We start from the raw sequence: 18,556 nt of genomic DNA on the forward strand, positions 1-18,556 counted from the left end.
GTCTGCAAGAAAACAAACAAGTTCAGAGAGCACCAAGGACCCCTCATTTCAAACCTGAGCTACAAATATTCTCCCTTATTGGTTCAGACATTCTTCTTATCTGTACCTTTGTTAGATCAGAATCTTTCCTCTTATTCTATCCACCCAAAGATACTCTGGAAGTGTACAAAAGTAGATTTCTCAATTACTGTGGAGGGGGGTTGAATGAGCGGCAGTAACCCAATGCTGACATAGGAGAGAGATTGACAATGGAAATTTGAAAGCCATATAATTTTCTGCTGATACGAGAATCAGTGGATAGGCTTCAATTCAACTAGCAAAGAGATCCTGTGACATAGCAGAAATTAATCCTCAATGTGTTCATATAGCTCAGTGATGGTGAACCTATGGCACACGGAGCCATTTGTCAGGGCACGTGAGGTGCTGCCCTGCCAGCTGGCCAGCGCATGTGCGCTCTGGCCAACTGAATTCACCCTTTTTAAAGCCATTTTTCACCCTCCCCAGGCTCCAGAGCCTTTATAGGAGCCTGGGGAGGGCGAAAAGATCCCCCCCCGGAGGCCTTCCGGAGGCTTCATGAGCTTCCCTGAAGCCTCCGCAGTGCAAAAAACCAGCCCTACAGGCAAACCAGAAGTTCAGGAACGGACTTCCGGTTTGCTAGGAGGGTCATTTTGACTGCTCCGGAGGCTTTAGGGAAGCGTCCTGAAGGTCCCTGAAGCCTTCGGAGCGCTCAAAACGACCCTCTGAGCAAACCGGAAGTCACTTCCAGTTTGCTCAGAGGTTCGTTTTGACTGCTCCGGGGGACAGGGGAGGCTGTTTTCGCCCTCCCCAGGCTCCTATAAAGCCTGTGAAGCCTGGGGAGGACAAAAAATGGGGGGGAGCGCCTGGAGGGGTGTCACACATTGCATTATGGGTGCAGCATGCCTGCACACTACCCCCCTGCTTATGCCCCACTTATGGCACACGAGCCAAAAAAGGTTCGCCATCGCTGATATAGCTTGTTAAGAAAAATATCAAAAGTATTATAGCTCAGATGACACCCTCCAATCTAAGGGGTTTCACCATTAGAGATTTATAGCATTTTCATACCATTGCCCAGACATCGCTGAAGTAATACCCTAACCTTAACCGTGACCTCATTCTGGTTATTTTAGCAAAAAGGTGATTTATTTTATTTATTTATTATTCGTATTTATAGACCGCCCCCTCTCCCGAAAGGGACTCGGTTGAATGCTTGTAGAAAGCATTGAAAATCACTAGTAGGGAAATGACCTTTCTTCAGCCTCACATACTTAGAAACAGAAGAAGATAGGATTGTTTTTCATTAATATTTTTCAAGTCACTCCAGCTTACATCATACATGGCACCAGTGGTGGATTAATGCTCACTGGTGCCCTAAGCACTGACAAATCTTGGTGCCTCCCTCCTTTGTACATACTGTACAAATCTTCATTGGGTTTTTTCACTTTCTCAACTTTGTGGTGCCCCCTTTGGGCCTGGTGCCCTAAGCATGTGCTTAGTCTGTTTAATAGTTAATTAACATGGCACTACAAGTTATCTCACTTATTGGTGAGAACCCTAAGAATACTCTTACTCTTGAATTTGAGATATAAGTTTTCTCCAAACCCTATTCCACTCCAACAACCTATAGAACGTACATACACATATGGAAGGGTGAGTAATGTCTAATTAGGATCTATTCCTGCTTCATTTCTTTGCCATATGGAAATGCCTACATTTGCCCTGACTGAATTTTCAAACTTTCAACAAAAAACAAATAGTGCCCAGTAGAGGCACTCATTCATCAAAGTAGGCATTTTCCTTCAGTCTTTGCCATTGCTGTCTTGTGAGGGCTTGTGTCTTATAGCAGGATTGCAGTGTTATTGCACAGAGCAGGGCGGACAATTAATCCCGCATAAAAAGTTTTTGCTGCAACTACAAAAGTAGAAGAAATATGAAACCTCACATCTTGCAGTCTGGCATTTATGACTGTTTTGGGAAACATGTGTTTGGGTAGGGAGAGAACATTGCTCTCTGGAACTTGTAACATGGATTAGACACCAAGGAAGTCCTTTATTATGACCTTGCCATGGGTTTTGCCAGGCATGCAAAAGTGTAAGTGGGAGCACGTACAACTTTTTCCAAGGTGGAGCTCAAATTGGATTGACTTAAACTCCCAGAATTCTGGCAGGAGACTTCATACTGGCTGGGGAATTCTGAAAATTGTAGTCCATACATTCTAGATTTGTCAAGGTAGAGAAACACTAGTATAGAGGAGGATTGTTCTACAACAACAACACTTTTATGTTTTATATTTTAAGTTTCTGATGTCTTTTGGGCTTTCCTGGTTTGACTCAGGTTTGAATATTTAAACATCCTCATGTGACCACTGGCTTTTTAATTCTACTTATTATATAAACTAAAAAATAACCAGAATGAGATTGTATCATGACATGAGCAATGTCTGGCTCTCAAAATCATCATCATTATAGTTTATTAAATCTCTAAGCCACAAAACCCAACTCGGAGCAGTTCACAACTGAATAAAGAAATAATAAAATTAACAAACCCTAAAGGGTAAATGTGTATACACAGATTGGATTCCTCTGCTTATGAGACATATTGTTTAACTTTTGTTAGATGAAGAATCAGGGTATCCAAGAATATATTTTCCAAGTCTTAAGCCGCCACTTCTAAAATTCCTTTAAAAGTTTTTACTATAAAAATACTAGGGACAAATTTCATGGAAACTGTAACATATATGTCTGGGGGAGGGGGAAATAGTTTTTTCTTTGTAAAAAACCCCCTGAATCATATATTACCTATAGTGTTGAGATCAACATGAAGTTCTTCTGAACGAATTCCACCCAAATAATTTTCAGCACGGACCGAGATGGAAAAAGTTTGGTTTTTCTCTAGCTGATTCAACGGAATGATAATTGAGCTATTGTTTGAGACAAATTCTTTGTTTTCTTCTGTGAATAAACTGTAAAGATCAAAGAAGAGCTTAAATAAAAACGTAGCTAGTTAAATATTTGAATGTGTAATTAAAACAAGATCTGTAAATACTGTTCTACTGAAGTCATTGTTATTCGGGGTCAGCATGTTCTCCCCCACATGTTAAGCATAATCCAACCATTAGTAATTTTGTTTATATTCTGCTGCTTTCAATGGGAACCTAGCTTTGTAATACAATTTAGTCGTATAAAATGTCAGCGCAGCAAAACTTATCATTTCCAAGGCAATGTTATTCATCAAATAGAGAGAACAATCTGCAATTTAAAATGAAATAGCAGAAAAATACTTAATTCTTATCCTGCTAGATAGGTTTTCTATAAATTTTCTTTCTTGGGCCATTAAAGAAGTTTTTCCTGCTGAAGTACATAGAACTTAACACAACTGTTCATTTCTCTGCCTAAAATTCAAACTAGAATTATAAATGTAGAGAGGGACCAATAACCTATTTTAGGGATATTCCTGAGAGTTTAGTAAACAAATTAAGTTTGTTTACTTTTTCTCCTTTGAGTTAAAATCATCCCACATTGCTGTTTATCACCCAAACCCACAGAAAAAAGTTGGAAGACCTGCAATTTTTCTCACTTTGGTTAACCTTGAAATTAAAATAGTCAAAGAATATGATGAGTCAACCTATGTTTTCATTCTAAACGACTAACAGGAGATTGCACAAATATAATATTCTCAATGTCCTGACTCCTAAACTTTTGTGAAACAACCCCCGTAAACTCTACGCCACAAAAACAGGTATTGTTAATACCTTCATCCAAATTTAGTTTACATAAAGTGTATATTTATCTGATTTACATAATATGCACTCTGAGGAGAAAGGAAGATAGGATTCTTGCTAATTTCAACTCCTCATATCTAGGTTACTGTGAATCAAATAATTGCTAGGGCCATAAACTATCAAATTAGCCTGAACTAGGAGCTGCATTTAAGATGGATTTTGACAGACAAAGTGTATTTGTCTGGTCATAGTTCAGAAACAAACTTGTTTCTTCAAGCCCTCATGCCACCTTTCCCTTTGTGAATAAGTTGCAATATTGGTTGGCAACCAAGGAAAGTGTCTGAAGAAACAGTTGCCACTAATGATAGTAATAATAATAAAACATGTCAAAAGCTCTACTAAATTTCAGCACTGGCAATAGAAAGCTTGCCCCCTTCATCCAACTTCACTGCCCAGTCATAAGGAGGGTATGATAATACTGGGCATAGAGGCTCAGAGCTGCTTGAAAAGCTGGGGGATAAAAAGGCTGGGTGGAATGATAAAAGGATGAATACTATAAAACCTCGGGGAGAGGGGGCGGTTTAGAAATCGAATAAATGAAATGAAATGAAATGAAAACTGAAAATATACTGCTGAAGCAGCCTTATATTTCTACTAATATATAAAAATGGCTGTGTGTGTGTATGTTCCAGCATAACTCTGGAACGCCTCAAGCAATTTTAACCAAACTTGGTACACACTCTCTGGAAACAAATACTGTGCGGGGTTAAGGCACCCCTAAAACCCCTCGGGGTGTGTGTTCTGTTAAGATACAGCCTGTTGTGCCTTAAAATGGCTTCTATTGTACTGCCATAAAATGGCTTCTACTGTGCAGTGCAGTGGAGTTGCCATGGTAACAGCTTCACAGTACTCCACAAGGGGGCTCTGGTAAGGGGGAATATCCAACATTAGAAATTACGTTTGGTCCGGACATTTCCCCCCTATAAATAAATACCCGGGCAATACCGGATTATCGGCTAGTCTACTATATATAGAGCTCTCCAATGTGATAGCCAGAACTGCCTCCAAACATAGAAGTAGGAAGAACATACTGAGATATAGTTTCTGCTGGAATGGGAATATCCATTCCATGTATGACAACCCCTTTCCATCTTGAATGTATACAATCAGCATTAAGGAGATGGCAGCACTGGAAATCTTTCTGACTGTCAATCAGTGGAATAGTCACCTGCTTTTTTAATTTCATTTCCTCTGCGTGTTCTTTAAGCAAGAACTGATTTCCAGCTCTCATTCTCACAATAATTCCTTATCCAAAAGAAGGCAGTGGAAATCCAATTTAAGCAATATCCTTTATTTTGGCTTCTATTTGTATGGAAATATCCACTTTATTTAGAATGGAATAGAGTAGAGTAGAATAGAATAGAACAGAACAGAATGGAATGGGAATAGAATAGAATAGAATCTTGTTGTCACTTTAAATGTACACTAATCTACATTAAAATGAAACTTCATTGCATTTCAGCTCTCAAAAAATAGCCATTATGCATACACCCACATATATGACACAGAGAAATATCACAGTCTAGTCTGAATATATACATATATGTTGTGGCCCAGCAGGATCCGGTCAAGCTGCTGATGGACTCAGATAGCGAGGAGCCATATGAGTCGCCCTGGACGATGTGGAGGACCCTGTGCAGGGTTCAGACTCAGAGCAGGGCCCAGACAGGCTGATTGGCCACCAGGAGGTGCCTGAGGCATGGAGCAGTGGGGAGGATCAAAAGCATCGTTATCTCAGCAATTAAACAGTGGCAAACAGCCAAGCCTGCGTTCTGCTTTATTCACAGGCGTGGGGGTGGGGTGGGTGGGGGGTCAGAACACATATACATGGCAAAAAGAGAGAGAATCCTGCAAATTTACAAGATGGATGGCATAAGTGACAAACCTGTTACAGAATCTAGTAGTCCTGCTGTAAATACTTTGAAACCACCTCCCAGAGGGGAGCAAAGAAAAAGACTGTGAAGTAGGTACATGGGGTCTCTAACAGGGCTTCGAGCTCTAAGCACATAGCATTTATAAAGCAGTATCCTGAATAACAGGAAGTGAGCTTCCTATAATCTTCTCAGCTGTCCTTACCACTCTCTGTATGGACCTTCTATCTGAGGCACTACTACTACCAAACCAAAGTGATGCAGTTCGTTAAAACGCTCTCAGTCGTGCTTCTGTAAAAAGGGGCCATGACAGAAGGAGAAAGATGTGCTCTCCTTATCCGTTGCAGGAAATGCAAATGCTGGTTTGCACGCTTCGCTAAAGATAATGTATGAAGAGACTGAGTCAGGTTGTTAGTTATCTGCACCCCCAGATATTTAAAACTGTTGACCACATCCACAACTGCAGCCTTGATACAAAGTGGAGTATGATTATGCTGGCTCTTTCTAAAATGATCTCTTTTCTTTTATTAACACTCAAAACCAAGTTATTTTTATTGCACTGGTCCACCAAAGGCTTCATCTCCTCCCTATAAGAATCTTCACTGTTGTCCCAGATGAGACCCACCACTGCTGTGTCATCCCCATACTTCACAATATGATTCGTAGCAGACTTGGCACAGCAGTCGTGGTCATCAAGGTGAATAGTAACAGACTCAGGACACAGCTCTGTGGCAGTGGTGGGATTCAAATTTTATTACAACTGGTTCTGTGGTGTGCTTGGTGGGTATGGCAGGAGAAGATGATTGCAAAATCACCATTTCCTCCCGACCAGCTGGGACTCAGGAGGCAGAGAATAGATGGGGGCGGAGCAAATCATAGGTGGTATTTACTGGTTCTCTGAGCTATTCAAAATTTCCGCTACCGGTTCTCCAGAACTGGTCAGAACCTGCTGAATACCACTTCTGCCCTGTGGGGTATCCATACTCAAGGAGATGGAATTGGAAACTTTTCTTCCAACATGTACAAACTGGGGCATATCAATAAGAAAACCAAGTATCCAGTGACATAAAGAAGTACTAAAAACTAATAGGCCTAGTTTGTTCACCAAAAGCTGTGGAATGACTGTGTTGAATGCTGAACTAAATTTATCTGTCAACTTTCATGTGGCAGGAATAAACTTCAAAAATATGAAATATGAAAAATATGAATTCAAAAACATTGATTCTCAAAACTGAATTAATGTAAGGTACTGTATGTAATTATCCCTTTAGACAATTTATTTCTCCAGATGTCAACTTTTATGGTACAGGAATAAACTTCAAAAAACATATCATCATCATCATCATCATCATCATCATCATCATCATCATCATCATCATCATCATATAAAGCTCCAATAAATATAAAATATTTTTGTTGTTGAAAAAGACGCAAAGTAAGAACCTATTGCAGTTTTAACATCTTTTTAAAATTCTTTTGAGATTTATTCTTATCACATGGAATTCAACATCTGGCCAAATAAAATGGATTATCAGTAACTTACTTACAGCTAGTATAGAAGGTTTGTTGTTCAGCATTAGAAAGATAAACATATGGTCCCAGCTACCAAATATAGGATTAATGTTACCAGCAATGTATGAATCAATAGTTTATTTATATAGATTAAGTAAGCTGATTATAACGAATGATAATTTCCATTGATTGAAATGTTTATTTTACTTTTATGCATGTATTTACATCTGTGAATATACTCTTTCTCTGCTTTTTTCTTATTTTAGTTTTTTCCTTTTGCTTTATAGCAATAGCTTTAGCGTTTAGGCTTATATACCTCTCCATCGTGCTTTACAGCATCCTCTGGGTGTTTACAATGTCACATTATTCATATATTGCCCACAACAGTCTGGGTCCTCATTTCACTGACCTTGGAAAGATGAAAAGCTGAGTCAACCTAGAGCCCCATTAGGATTGAACTCCAGGCTGTTGGCAGAGTTTGTCCACAATACTGCCCTTTAACCACTGCGCCACCGTAATTTCAGTTACTCTTTTTTGTATACGGTTAATAAAAACAGAAAAAAGTCACCCTGCACAATATACAAACCAATCAAGTTATTTTGGCATCTGAGAGATACAACCTCACAGTGTTGCTGCCTTTTTCTAGGCATCCAAAACCTGGTGTCTGCATGGCTATCTTACTCTGCCCAATTAATCAGTGGAACGACTTGCTTCCAGAAGCTGTGGATACTCCAACAGTGGAAGTTTTTAAAGAAGATATTGGACAACCATTTGTCTGAAATGGTATAGGGTTTCCTGCCTGAGAAGTGGGTTGGACTAGAAGATCTCCAAAGTCCCTTCCAACTCTATTTTTCTGTTATTTATTCAATGGTGGAATTAGACCTATAGTCAGGATCACTTGCCCAAGAGCTCATGGCCATGGCACACAACAACTACCCCAGTTAGCCTAGCCAATGGCTGGCTATATTGCAACCATGAAGGGAACTCTAATCAAATACATATGAAGACAACTGGGAGAAAGCTGCTGCTATACATTGCCTTATTCTCAGGAAATTTTTAAAAACCCATAAAATTGGGAGGTACTGCATCTCGTGAGTGGTGCCAGAGTTGCATAAAAGTGTGCATTGTATATCAAGTCAAAAGCAATTATTTTGTTACTTCCTTAAATTAGAATTAAAAATAAGCTTTGTGACCTCCTTTTTTGTGTGTGCAGAAAATGTAAGTGGGTCACGTTTTTCTTTTTCACTCATCAGAAGCATGGCATTAGTATGTTTGACCTTGGTTTGTGGCTCCAAGCAGGGAAACCACAGCACAGATACCATTCTTTCGCATTTGTCAAAGTTTGGTTGAATTGGTAGCTAACCTAGTTTTAGGATGAGACTTTAAGCAAATACTTTAAGCAAATACATATCACAAAGTCCCAACTCTGCTGTGGTTGAGTACTCTTTACTTGTTTTAATAAAAAACTGGACTCCGCTGGCTGCATTTGTCAGCAGAGGAGTCAGAGTATGCTTCATGATATGCCGGCAATTACTTTTCCCCCATAAAATTCCATCCCAAACCAATCTTCTCAAAAATTCCAGGTACAAATTTATGCTTGTATATATATTTACATCAGAAACCATCTGGCTCGGGGGTGTATAGTAAAATGTCTGGTGATTAAACAATTCCCTTCCTTCTCAATCCTCTGCTAGTCAAAAGGATGAGCTATGAAAATGTTGGAGTTTATCTTTTCAGAGAAATTGCTAAGCATCTCATCCTCAGTATAATTAACATGAATGATGACTGGAGCTTCAAAAAGAGGGAGGGAGGGTGGGAGACAGAAAGAGAGAGAGAGAGAGAGAGAGAGAGAGAGAGAGAGAGAGAGAGAGAGGGAGAGAGAGAGGGGAGATAAAGAGAGAGCGCACACCGTTTTATCCAAAAGACACTCAGGCAGCTGATAATTAAAAATAAAAACATTTAAGATCTGATAAGAATGTTGACATGAACCTATTAATTAATTCAAAATAAAAGGGCATGACCAAAGTGAAAGATCTTGAAACTTCCCTTAAAAACAGAAAGAAAGGTATCTGAGCATATTTCTGATAACATTCCATTGTTCTTTTTATGCTTTATCAAGAGTGGCCAAAATCTTGGAGGCTGACAAATGTTGCAAATTCTTTGTTTCTTGCATGAGGTTTCATAAGATCTCAGGCAAAAATATATGAATGCTTGTGAAAGGTCAGATATTTTACTTTTATTTTGGTGCAAAACATTGTGCAAAATTGTGTAATCATGCCAGTCAACTCTAAAAGTTGCTAATACTTGGTATAAAATGCCTAGCATGGGATAAAGACCTTTCTTACCTTTTCACATACAGAATGTAGTTAGTGTTTAAATGTGTTTTCTTTCCTGGTTTCCAAGTGCAGACCATATTATCTGATTGCTCAGGTTTAATGCAGGTTAAATTGGCTGGTTTGTCAGGCAAATCTATAAATCAAAGAGTTTGTAAAATTATGCTAATTTAAAACATACCCATACAATACATAATCATATATCTCTGTTAAATAAACATTTCCTCCTATCTCCTTTGGCATTTTAAATGAATATATTCAAAGTAGCTTTAAGTCCCCTTTTCGTCTAAGATGTGCCAATGGACACAATGGCTTCAATTTGAATAAGATTCATTTGGAGACTTGTAATGTTCATCTTAAAATATAACTGATACTCTAATTGATTTTACAATGCTTTTATTTGTCACAAAATACTTTATTGTCTAGCAATTAATTGTCCTAAAAACAGCATTTAGTTCTTTTGTGGCTAGCATTTTTTGTAATTTTCTCTCTAAAATTGTATCAATACTGCTCTTTTCAGAAAAGTGTCAAAAAAATTCCTAGTACCTAAAACTAGTATCCAGCATTGAGTGTCACATCATCCCACTATCATTCTGACAATATAAACTATGTCCCCATGATTATAGTGTTGGCATAGTAGTTGTTGGATGGTGCAATAAAGTGCTATAAACCATCCACAAGGAAATTACTATTAGCTCATCATTTTTCATTTGTCTTAACTATCTTTAATCAGTGACCAGGATTTGCCATTATTTCTTCAATGGTTATATATAGAACAAAAAGTACATCTAGATGACATATACAATCAGTCCCAATTAATGTGAAACTGCTGTCAATAACATTTGTACCTATTGTATAAATACCAACATGGGCTAAAATTTATTGTTGGCAATGCTTGTTTACCATTATTTGAGAAATAAACATGGAATCTTTAATCCGTCTACCTGGAAGCATATAATGTAAGTTATTTGGACTATGCATGTTTTGGAGTCTGTCTTACTGACTATGGTGATGCTTACTTCAAAGTAGGTGCAATTTAGAGTGCAACATATGCATATTTACTCAGGATTAAGCCTGTTCATTTTGCACTACATGACTTGGCTTGCTCCCTTAGTTTAGATAATGCTTAGACTATAAACCAAGCTATAATCCCTCCTGAAAATGGACTATTTAAAAAAACAAACATAAGTACCACCTCAAAAACGTACCTTTAGATAATTGACTATACTAAATTAATTAAGGTATTCTAGAACGGCATAGCTCATACTGCATAGCCATGATACTTACATCCCATGCAAAATTGAGTTCCGCAGATCAGTCGGCTAGCACTTTTGAGAAGGCATGACACTGTGGAAAAGGGCTCGTTATAATTCTGAAGGTTGAGCTGAACTGTAGTTTGGTTTATAACAGACAGGAGTGTATCCTCAACTTCATTGTTATTTAAGATCAGAGATAGTTTCCCTTCCTGACAGTTTTCCATGCAATGGCAATTTATAGAAACATTTTGGCCCATTTGAATGATTGGGGCTGGTTCTGTCCATACACGCCCAGAACACTCTATGACAACTGAAAAGAAGAAGAACAGGAGGAGGGAGGATTACTATGAATACCTTAGCAATTCATTAGAAGTAAATTCTCTATGTTTTGGGGGAAGCACAATGTGCACAGTTGTCGGGCTAGTCATTGTCCTGAAAGGCCTTTCCTGCCTTTCAATGAATTGTTAATGTTGCTTGCCACTTTCAAAGTTTATATATTGTTTTATGGTTTTTAAGATTTTCTTTTGTACACTGCCCAGAGTCCCTCTGTGAGGGAGAGAGGCAGTTTTAAAATTTGATAAATAATAATAAAAAATAATCTTTCAAAAGTATTTACCTAGTAATTCGTTCTAGGAATTAAAATAATTCCAGAAGAGGTTGGCATTTTGCTTGACAAAAGGCTGGTTCCTTTATAACTAACTAACTAGCTAGCTAGCCAGCCAGCCAGCCAGCCAGCCAGCCAGCCAGCCAGCCAGCCAGCCAGCCAGCCCGCCAGCCCGCCAGCCCGCCCGCCCGCCCGCCCGCCCGCCAACTCACCCACCCACCCACCAAATGAACAAATAAATAAAATAAATGGTATCTAAATGTAAGAGTGAGGTGCAGCAGGAAACCAGTACGCACAAAGGAAATAACTTATGGGTACATTGCACTCTAGGAACCAAGCTGGGTATACAAGTGTAGTAGAATCTAGTTAGTAAAATACTGATTGGCTGGGTTTAGGAACACGAGAGGCATGGCTGTACATAGAGAAGGCAAATAATGTGATGTGCAGCATGACATCACAGTATCACTGTTATACTACACAAAAACTGTAGCATATATTATTATGACAGTTGTAGTGTCCCAGGATCATGCGATCATCTTTTGTGACCTTCTGAAAGCAAAGTCAATGGGAAGCTAGATTCACTTAACAACCATGTTACTGACTTAAGAAGTGCAGGATTCACTTAATAACTGTGGGCAAGCAAGGTCATAAAAAAGGGCAAAACTCATTTAACAACTGTCTTGCTTAGTAATAGAAAATTTGGGCTCAATTGTGGTCGTAAGTCCAGGACTACCTGTATTTAGTTTGTCCCATTGCCTACAAGGATATAATACTTACCTGGCCCTTTCGCTAAGCACCGATGAGAAAGAAGACTTTGTGGGATCTTACAGAAAAGTAAGTTTAAAACCAACAATACTTTAGATATTGCCATGATCTGGAAGATGATGGATCTTTGTCAAAAGGCATTGTCTAAAAGAAAAAACAACAATATGATTTTCTCTACCAATATTTCTTTAAAAAATGTTTAACATAATCCTACCAGAATGTTGAATGGGGAATATGAAACAACTGGAAGGAGAAATTTAGCTTTGGAAATAAATTCCTTGATTCTTTTTTGAAGACTCTATTTAGCTTCCCATATTTCTCCTTAACAAAACCAACACCACTGTTACTATTATGACATTTTTGAACCACGTTTAAGCACACAGCAAACAATGTTTCAAACATTTCATTCTGCTTGTCAGCAGCTATAAAAATATAATTACTATTTTAGGTTAAGCTGAACATTTTATTTTATTTTAAGGTAAATATCAAAGATGCTATGAGATTAGGAGTTTCTAGGCAAGGCAGTTCTTAGGCAATTTCCCAGGTTGATTTACAAATTTTACAAAGATGCTAACATCATCCCAAAGAATTTTTTTTTAAAAAAGGAAGAATGACATTCTTGAGTTACACAAGTTTTAAAAAATAAAAAGTTGCAACTTAAAAAAAAAGATTAAGAGGTAAATTGTTAAGGTTCTTCAAAATCAGAATCTCTTGAAAAGATCAGAATATTTGATTTGGTTTATTGAACCAACATGGCCGTGGGTTTGTTGTTCTGGAAAGCATGGTTCATAAAAGAGCACATTTAAGTACTTCTAAGACCATCGTTAGAACAAAGATGGCTGGTCTGAGCACATAACCACCCAAACTACGTATATCAGACAGTATATCAGATACTCCTAGCATGGCTTTCACTTCTCAGATGATTTTAGTCTCTCCAAAAGAGAATTTGCTTTCTTCACAGCAACCATGCACAAGGGCAACAGATACCTTACAATACCATAAAAATTCCTTTCCTGTCCTTCAATTTCTTATCATTGCCATTTGTTTTTTTTCCCCTGTGGCTCTTTTCTACTTTTCTTTGCAACCCTTTCCATGGAGGCAGCTGCCCATGAGCAGCAGACATTGACCAAAAGTCATTAGCAATAGACTAGCTATCAGCAGAGCAATAGACAACTTGGTTTGGGAATGGGTGCTTTTGAGCAACTGTGTTGAAGTGGGATTTCTATATCCATTTGAAGCAAGGAGTTCATGCAGTTGCAAAGGTCCTGAACTGGTGTTTGATCATGAGTGGGCCCCTCAAAATTAGGTCCTTTGTCTAATAATCCCTTCAGTGAGCAGCTCATGGTTTCCTTCTGCTTCATCAGCGGTTTGGGCATGTAGTGAAAAGGAAGCTGGGGGGCAGAGGCCGAATTAGGTAAGACATTTGTGGACTAGGTATACAGCTACTGCAACCAAGCTACTAGCTGACATGCCCCCCCCCCCAACCCTAGGCAACAAGGTTGTACAGTGAGCAACTTTTGTTAAAATATTTTTGAAGTAAAACAAACTTACAGATCTACTCTTGCTGACTGATATTTGATAGACATTTGTTTTATAAACCTAAGATGATTCTGAGGGGTCCTTGGTGTTCTCTGAGCTTGGCTGTTTTCTTGCCGACATTTCATTACCCAAACAGTGCACTGATGATATTACCTAGTTTGGTAATGAAATGTCTGCAAAAAAACAAATAGAGCACCAAGGACCCCTCATTTCAACCTGGAGCTACAAATATTCTCCTTTATTTGTAAGAAGATACTTTTCTTATGTATTTCATTTTTGGCTAACTTTTTCTCTCCAGGAGCAAAATACGAGTGCCCTTCTTGCCCTCTAATCTTATATCACTAACATCTTTAGGAACATTTGATAAAAAATTGTGACTGGCCCCAAATACTCAAAACGTTTCATAGCTTAGCGAACATTTGAACCTGTTGTCCCTGATTCTAATCTGATTCAGTAGCAGACTCTTCAGCAAAACCGCATTTAGGTAATCCTCATCTTACGATCTCAATTGAGCCTGAAATTTCTGTTGTTAAGCGAAAGATTTGTTAAATGGGGTTTGCTCCATTTTATTACCTTTCTTGCCCCAGTTGTTAAGTTAGTAATACAGTTGCTAAGTGAATCTGGTTTTCCCATTGACTTTACTTGTCAGAAGGCTGCAAGAGGTGATCCCATGACCTTGGACACTGCAAGTGTCATAAATGAGCCAGTTGCCAAGTGGCTGAATTTTGATCACGTGATCATGAGATGCTGGGAATGTGACAAATGGTCAGAAGTCACTTTTTCCCACTGCTGTTGTAACTTTGAATGGTCACTAAATGAACTGTTGTTAAGTCAAGGACTACCTGTATGTATCCTCCATAATTGCATTTTTATGATTTTTTCTTAATTTATCCCCAAAAGGTGTTAAGCAAAACTGAATGTAAATTGCGAGGCCCTCAACCCCTCCCTGCCACAGTCTGTTTTTAAAAACCTTGTTAGAATGTCTGTTTTACGTCTACTGGGACAAAGCCAATCTTTGGAAGTTGCTTCATCTTTTGATGAGAACATTAACTCCTTTTCACATTGGAATAATGCAGTGGTGGGATTCAATTTTTTTTTTACTACCGGTTCTGTGGATGTGGCTTGGTGGGCATGGCAGGGGAAGGATATTGTAAAATCTCCATTCCCTCCAGAGCAGCTGGGACTCGAGAGGCAGAGAAGAGATGGGGGCAGTGCCAGTTAGAGGTGGTATTTACCGGTTCTCCGAACTACTCAAAATTTCCGCTACCAGTTCTCCAGAACTGGTCAGAACCTGCTAAATACCACCTCTGGAATAATGGAAGCAAGTTTATAGCTTGGTATTACCAGGACCTGATAGGTTTGGTGCTTTTTCTTTTCTCTTCATCAAATAGAACTAATCTGTTTTCAGGATAATCATCTACACAGTTTATCTTGACAAACAGTTTAGGCACTGCCCAACATTTTCTGCAGTGAAGACCAATGCAAAGAGTTCAGCTTCTTTGCAATTTTCTTATTCTTATTTTAATACATTTTTGTTTAATATGCTTGACCGCCTTCCATTGATGGCCAGATAGCTAAATAACTTTCATTGTTATCATTTTTGCATTTCTTCTTACATTTTTATTTTGTGTACATGCATATTCGCCAATCTTAATGGATCCCATTCCTTGCCATAACAATGTAATGCCTGCCATAAATTGTCTCCTCTATGTAACTCTGTATTATGTGCTATGTCTCTATCATTCTCATAGTAAATTATTACTATGTTAAACATCTTGTCTGTACAAGGTGAACACAGATTTGAAATTGCCCTGTGCCCCAAAGACCTCCCCAAAGATTATCTAAGGAGGGAAATTTCCAATGAAAGCCAAAGATGAGCTGATCACATAGATACTGCCAGAGGTGGGTTCTGGCTGCTGTTACTGCCAGTTCGCTCAGGGATGTGCTGCACATGCTTGATGTGCTCTACATGCGCATGCGCAGTACTAAAAATGCTTCTGAGTATGTGCAGAAGCCCAAAACAAAATGGCGGCACTTATGGTGCCGCCTAGAGAACCGGTTCAGGGGCGTGGCATGCCTGGGTTGCTGCCAGTTCCAGCGACCCAGGCCACCAAGTTACTACCTATTCGGACAAACCGGTCCGAACCAGTGGAAGCCCACCTCTGGATACTGCTGCCCCAAACAGGTGAATAATACTTCATTTTTGTTCTATTATCGTAGAGCCTTTTACAATTTAAGGAGAAAGGATTGGGTGCTTGGGGATACAGAAAACAGTGGGATAAAGATTAATTAAATCACAGAGATAAAAGGGTCAGTGTCACCAGAACAAGGAGTAAAATTGGAGTTTCCAGGCTGCTTAACATATATTGTAAATTCAAGGGTGGAAAGGCTTTGAGTTCTCTTCCCGCCCCCCTCATTAATGCAAGATTTCCTTTTTCTGAAGGAATCGTTTTCTCTCATTCACTTGTTCACTTGGTTTGGAAACCATGCTGAAGAATTCCTGAAAATGAAAGTTCTTTCCATTTCTGTATGTTAGACCGTAGCTGAAGATCTATTGCTTTAGTATTTTCTTTAGAGATCTGAATGCTTTGACTTGCCCTTTTAGCTTCCTTCTTATCAATATTCAGGTGAGGTTTTTTTTTTCCCCCTCCAGATTTCCACTTTGGAAATCAAACGTAACTGGCAATCCCCTAAATTTATCATTTTGGGCAACTGACTCAGTAGCAGTTGCTTCATGGTATAAGATGAGAGCAACTAGGACTCAGATAAGGATCTCTTTCTTTTAGTTGATTTCTTAGCAGATTTTTCTGTGATACAGATGTGCTTTATGACAAAGACAGAACATTTCATATCACTACAATAGTGCCAATAGCAAAGCTGTAACTTCCTCCTTCTCCTGCTCCTCCTCCCAGCATTGTAGTAATAGTAATGGCAATGGACTTGTTCATCTTAAAAAACAATTAAACTATACACTAACAGTAGGTAGAAAAGAGACAGCCAGTCTGGTATAGTGGTTAAGGAATAGTGGTTAAGGGAAGGGGAAAGGGGAGGGGGGAAGAGAGGGGAAAGGGAAGGAGAAGCTCAATATATAAAAATACTTTTTTACTTTTGTATTTACTGGGAAGAAACCAGTGGTGGGATTCAAATAATTTAACAACCGGTTCTCTGCCCTAATTATTTCTTCCAACAACCAAACCGCACAGTAAGTTAACAACCGGTTCTCCCAAAGTGGTATGAACTGGCTGAATCCCACCACTGGAAGAAACAACTAGTTGTATTTTTTTTATAGTTCTTAGTAAATATAAGCATACGATCAATTTTATTATAAATACACTTTATTTATATTATAACATATTATAAGAACTGGCACAGTTAAATAGATTCAGCAGTATCTGCAATCTGAAAAAGCAGACTTTGCAGCTATATACCTTTGCATGCCATATACTTTTGCTAGAGAATCAACATCGTTGACTCGGAAGGGAAAGGCTGTAATCATACAACATCTGATCAAAATGCTTCATAAAGATATTTTCAGCAGAAAAGAATAAAGGAACTAAACCAGATCTGTATTTTGGAAAAGCAACACCCCAGCTAAATATGGAAAATAGAAGACTTACATTAACTTTTTAAAAGATGTAAATTAAACCTTCACCCCTTCCCATTTACTATTATTTTGTCTCAAAATGTAAAAACAAACACAAATAAATTGCTGTAGAAGATTTGCGGACACCTCCGCTCCCTCCCTCCCCTCTCGCTCCCTCTCGCTCCCTCTCCCTTTCCCACTCTGTCTAGAAAAGAAGAATTCATAGTTTCATTGCATCAATTACTTAAATATATTTTTACCTTTTTCTTCATCTGGCCACGTGTCTCATTTCTGTGTTTGATCTTGATTTCACTCCTAGCAGGTGCTCAATGAAAGTCTTATTTCTTACTGCATGCATGCCCTTTAGAATTCACTGCTAGAGGCACCAATAAAAAGAGGAGCAAAAGGCAGCTTCTTAGTCATGACCTACTTGAGTAAGAACCTGTTAAGACTTCAGTGTTTCTTGCTTAAGAAATGTTTATTTTGTGAGTCACTCTGTGGGGAAACCCACAATTCTCAAATTTCTACTGCTTTCTCCCCACTCCTCTCATGTCCTCCAGGTTCTATCAGTTCAATCTGAATAAAGTTCGTTCTGTATTTATAGCACAGAGCTGAGTTAAAAATTCATTTCTGAGAACTTGAAAACAAGGATTGGATCAATTTGTTTGATCAAAATTACTGTATATATTTTTCTTTGCAATTTTAGTTAGTAGCAAAAGAGCTAACATTGGCACAAAAAAAAAATCATTGGCAAGGTTACCTCCAAACAGCAACAAGAAAGCTCAGCTATTTGCATAGCAAAGGACACACACACACACACACACACACACACACACACACACACATATATATATATATATATATATATATATATATATATATATATATATTTGTGTTATTTATCAGTACAATTACAACATATCTGTGTGTGTGTGTGTGTGTGTGTTATATTTGTACTGATAAATAAATAAAGGGAGACTAGTCATACCAGGGGTTGTAACACAAATATATGTATGTATGTATGTATGTATGTATGTATGTATGTATGTATGTATGTATGTATGTATGTTGTATTTGTGCTGATAAATAAATAAAGGGAGACTAGTATGGATCCATTTCAAGCTGTTTAGCTCTCATCAGCTAGCCATACCCTTACTGGGATTTGAACCTGGGATGTGTTACATATTAGGCAGACTTGCTAGCCACTACACCACCGGTTCTCCTCCTTTATCAGCTAAGCCAGGGAAATAAGTATGTGTTTGTGTTATGTATGTATGTATGTATGTATGTA

General features: G+C 38.4%; 1 protein-coding gene across 1 annotated transcript in view; it reads right to left on the reverse strand.

Moving 5' to 3' along the window:
* Positions 1 to 17,609, reverse strand: part of IL23R (interleukin 23 receptor) — a 48,581-nt gene extending 30,972 nt beyond the window's left edge. The window contains exons 1-5 of the mRNA XM_081948286.1: positions 17,526 to 17,609; positions 12,156 to 12,287; positions 10,806 to 11,084; positions 9,531 to 9,654; positions 2,820 to 2,983 (exon numbers count right to left, since the gene is read on the reverse strand). Coding sequence (XP_081804412.1) covers positions 2,820 to 2,983; positions 9,531 to 9,654; positions 10,806 to 11,084; positions 12,156 to 12,249 — 661 coding nt within the window. The 5' untranslated portion in view covers positions 12,250 to 12,287; positions 17,526 to 17,609. The remainder of the gene's footprint in view (positions 1 to 2,819; positions 2,984 to 9,530; positions 9,655 to 10,805; positions 11,085 to 12,155; positions 12,288 to 17,525) is intronic.
* Positions 17,610 to 18,556: the final 947 nt, after the last annotated feature.

This window comes from Natrix helvetica (genome assembly GCF_964273705.1).
Source record: "Natrix helvetica genome assembly, chromosome: 3".
Taxonomy (NCBI): Eukaryota; Metazoa; Chordata; class Lepidosauria; order Squamata; family Natricidae; genus Natrix; species Natrix helvetica.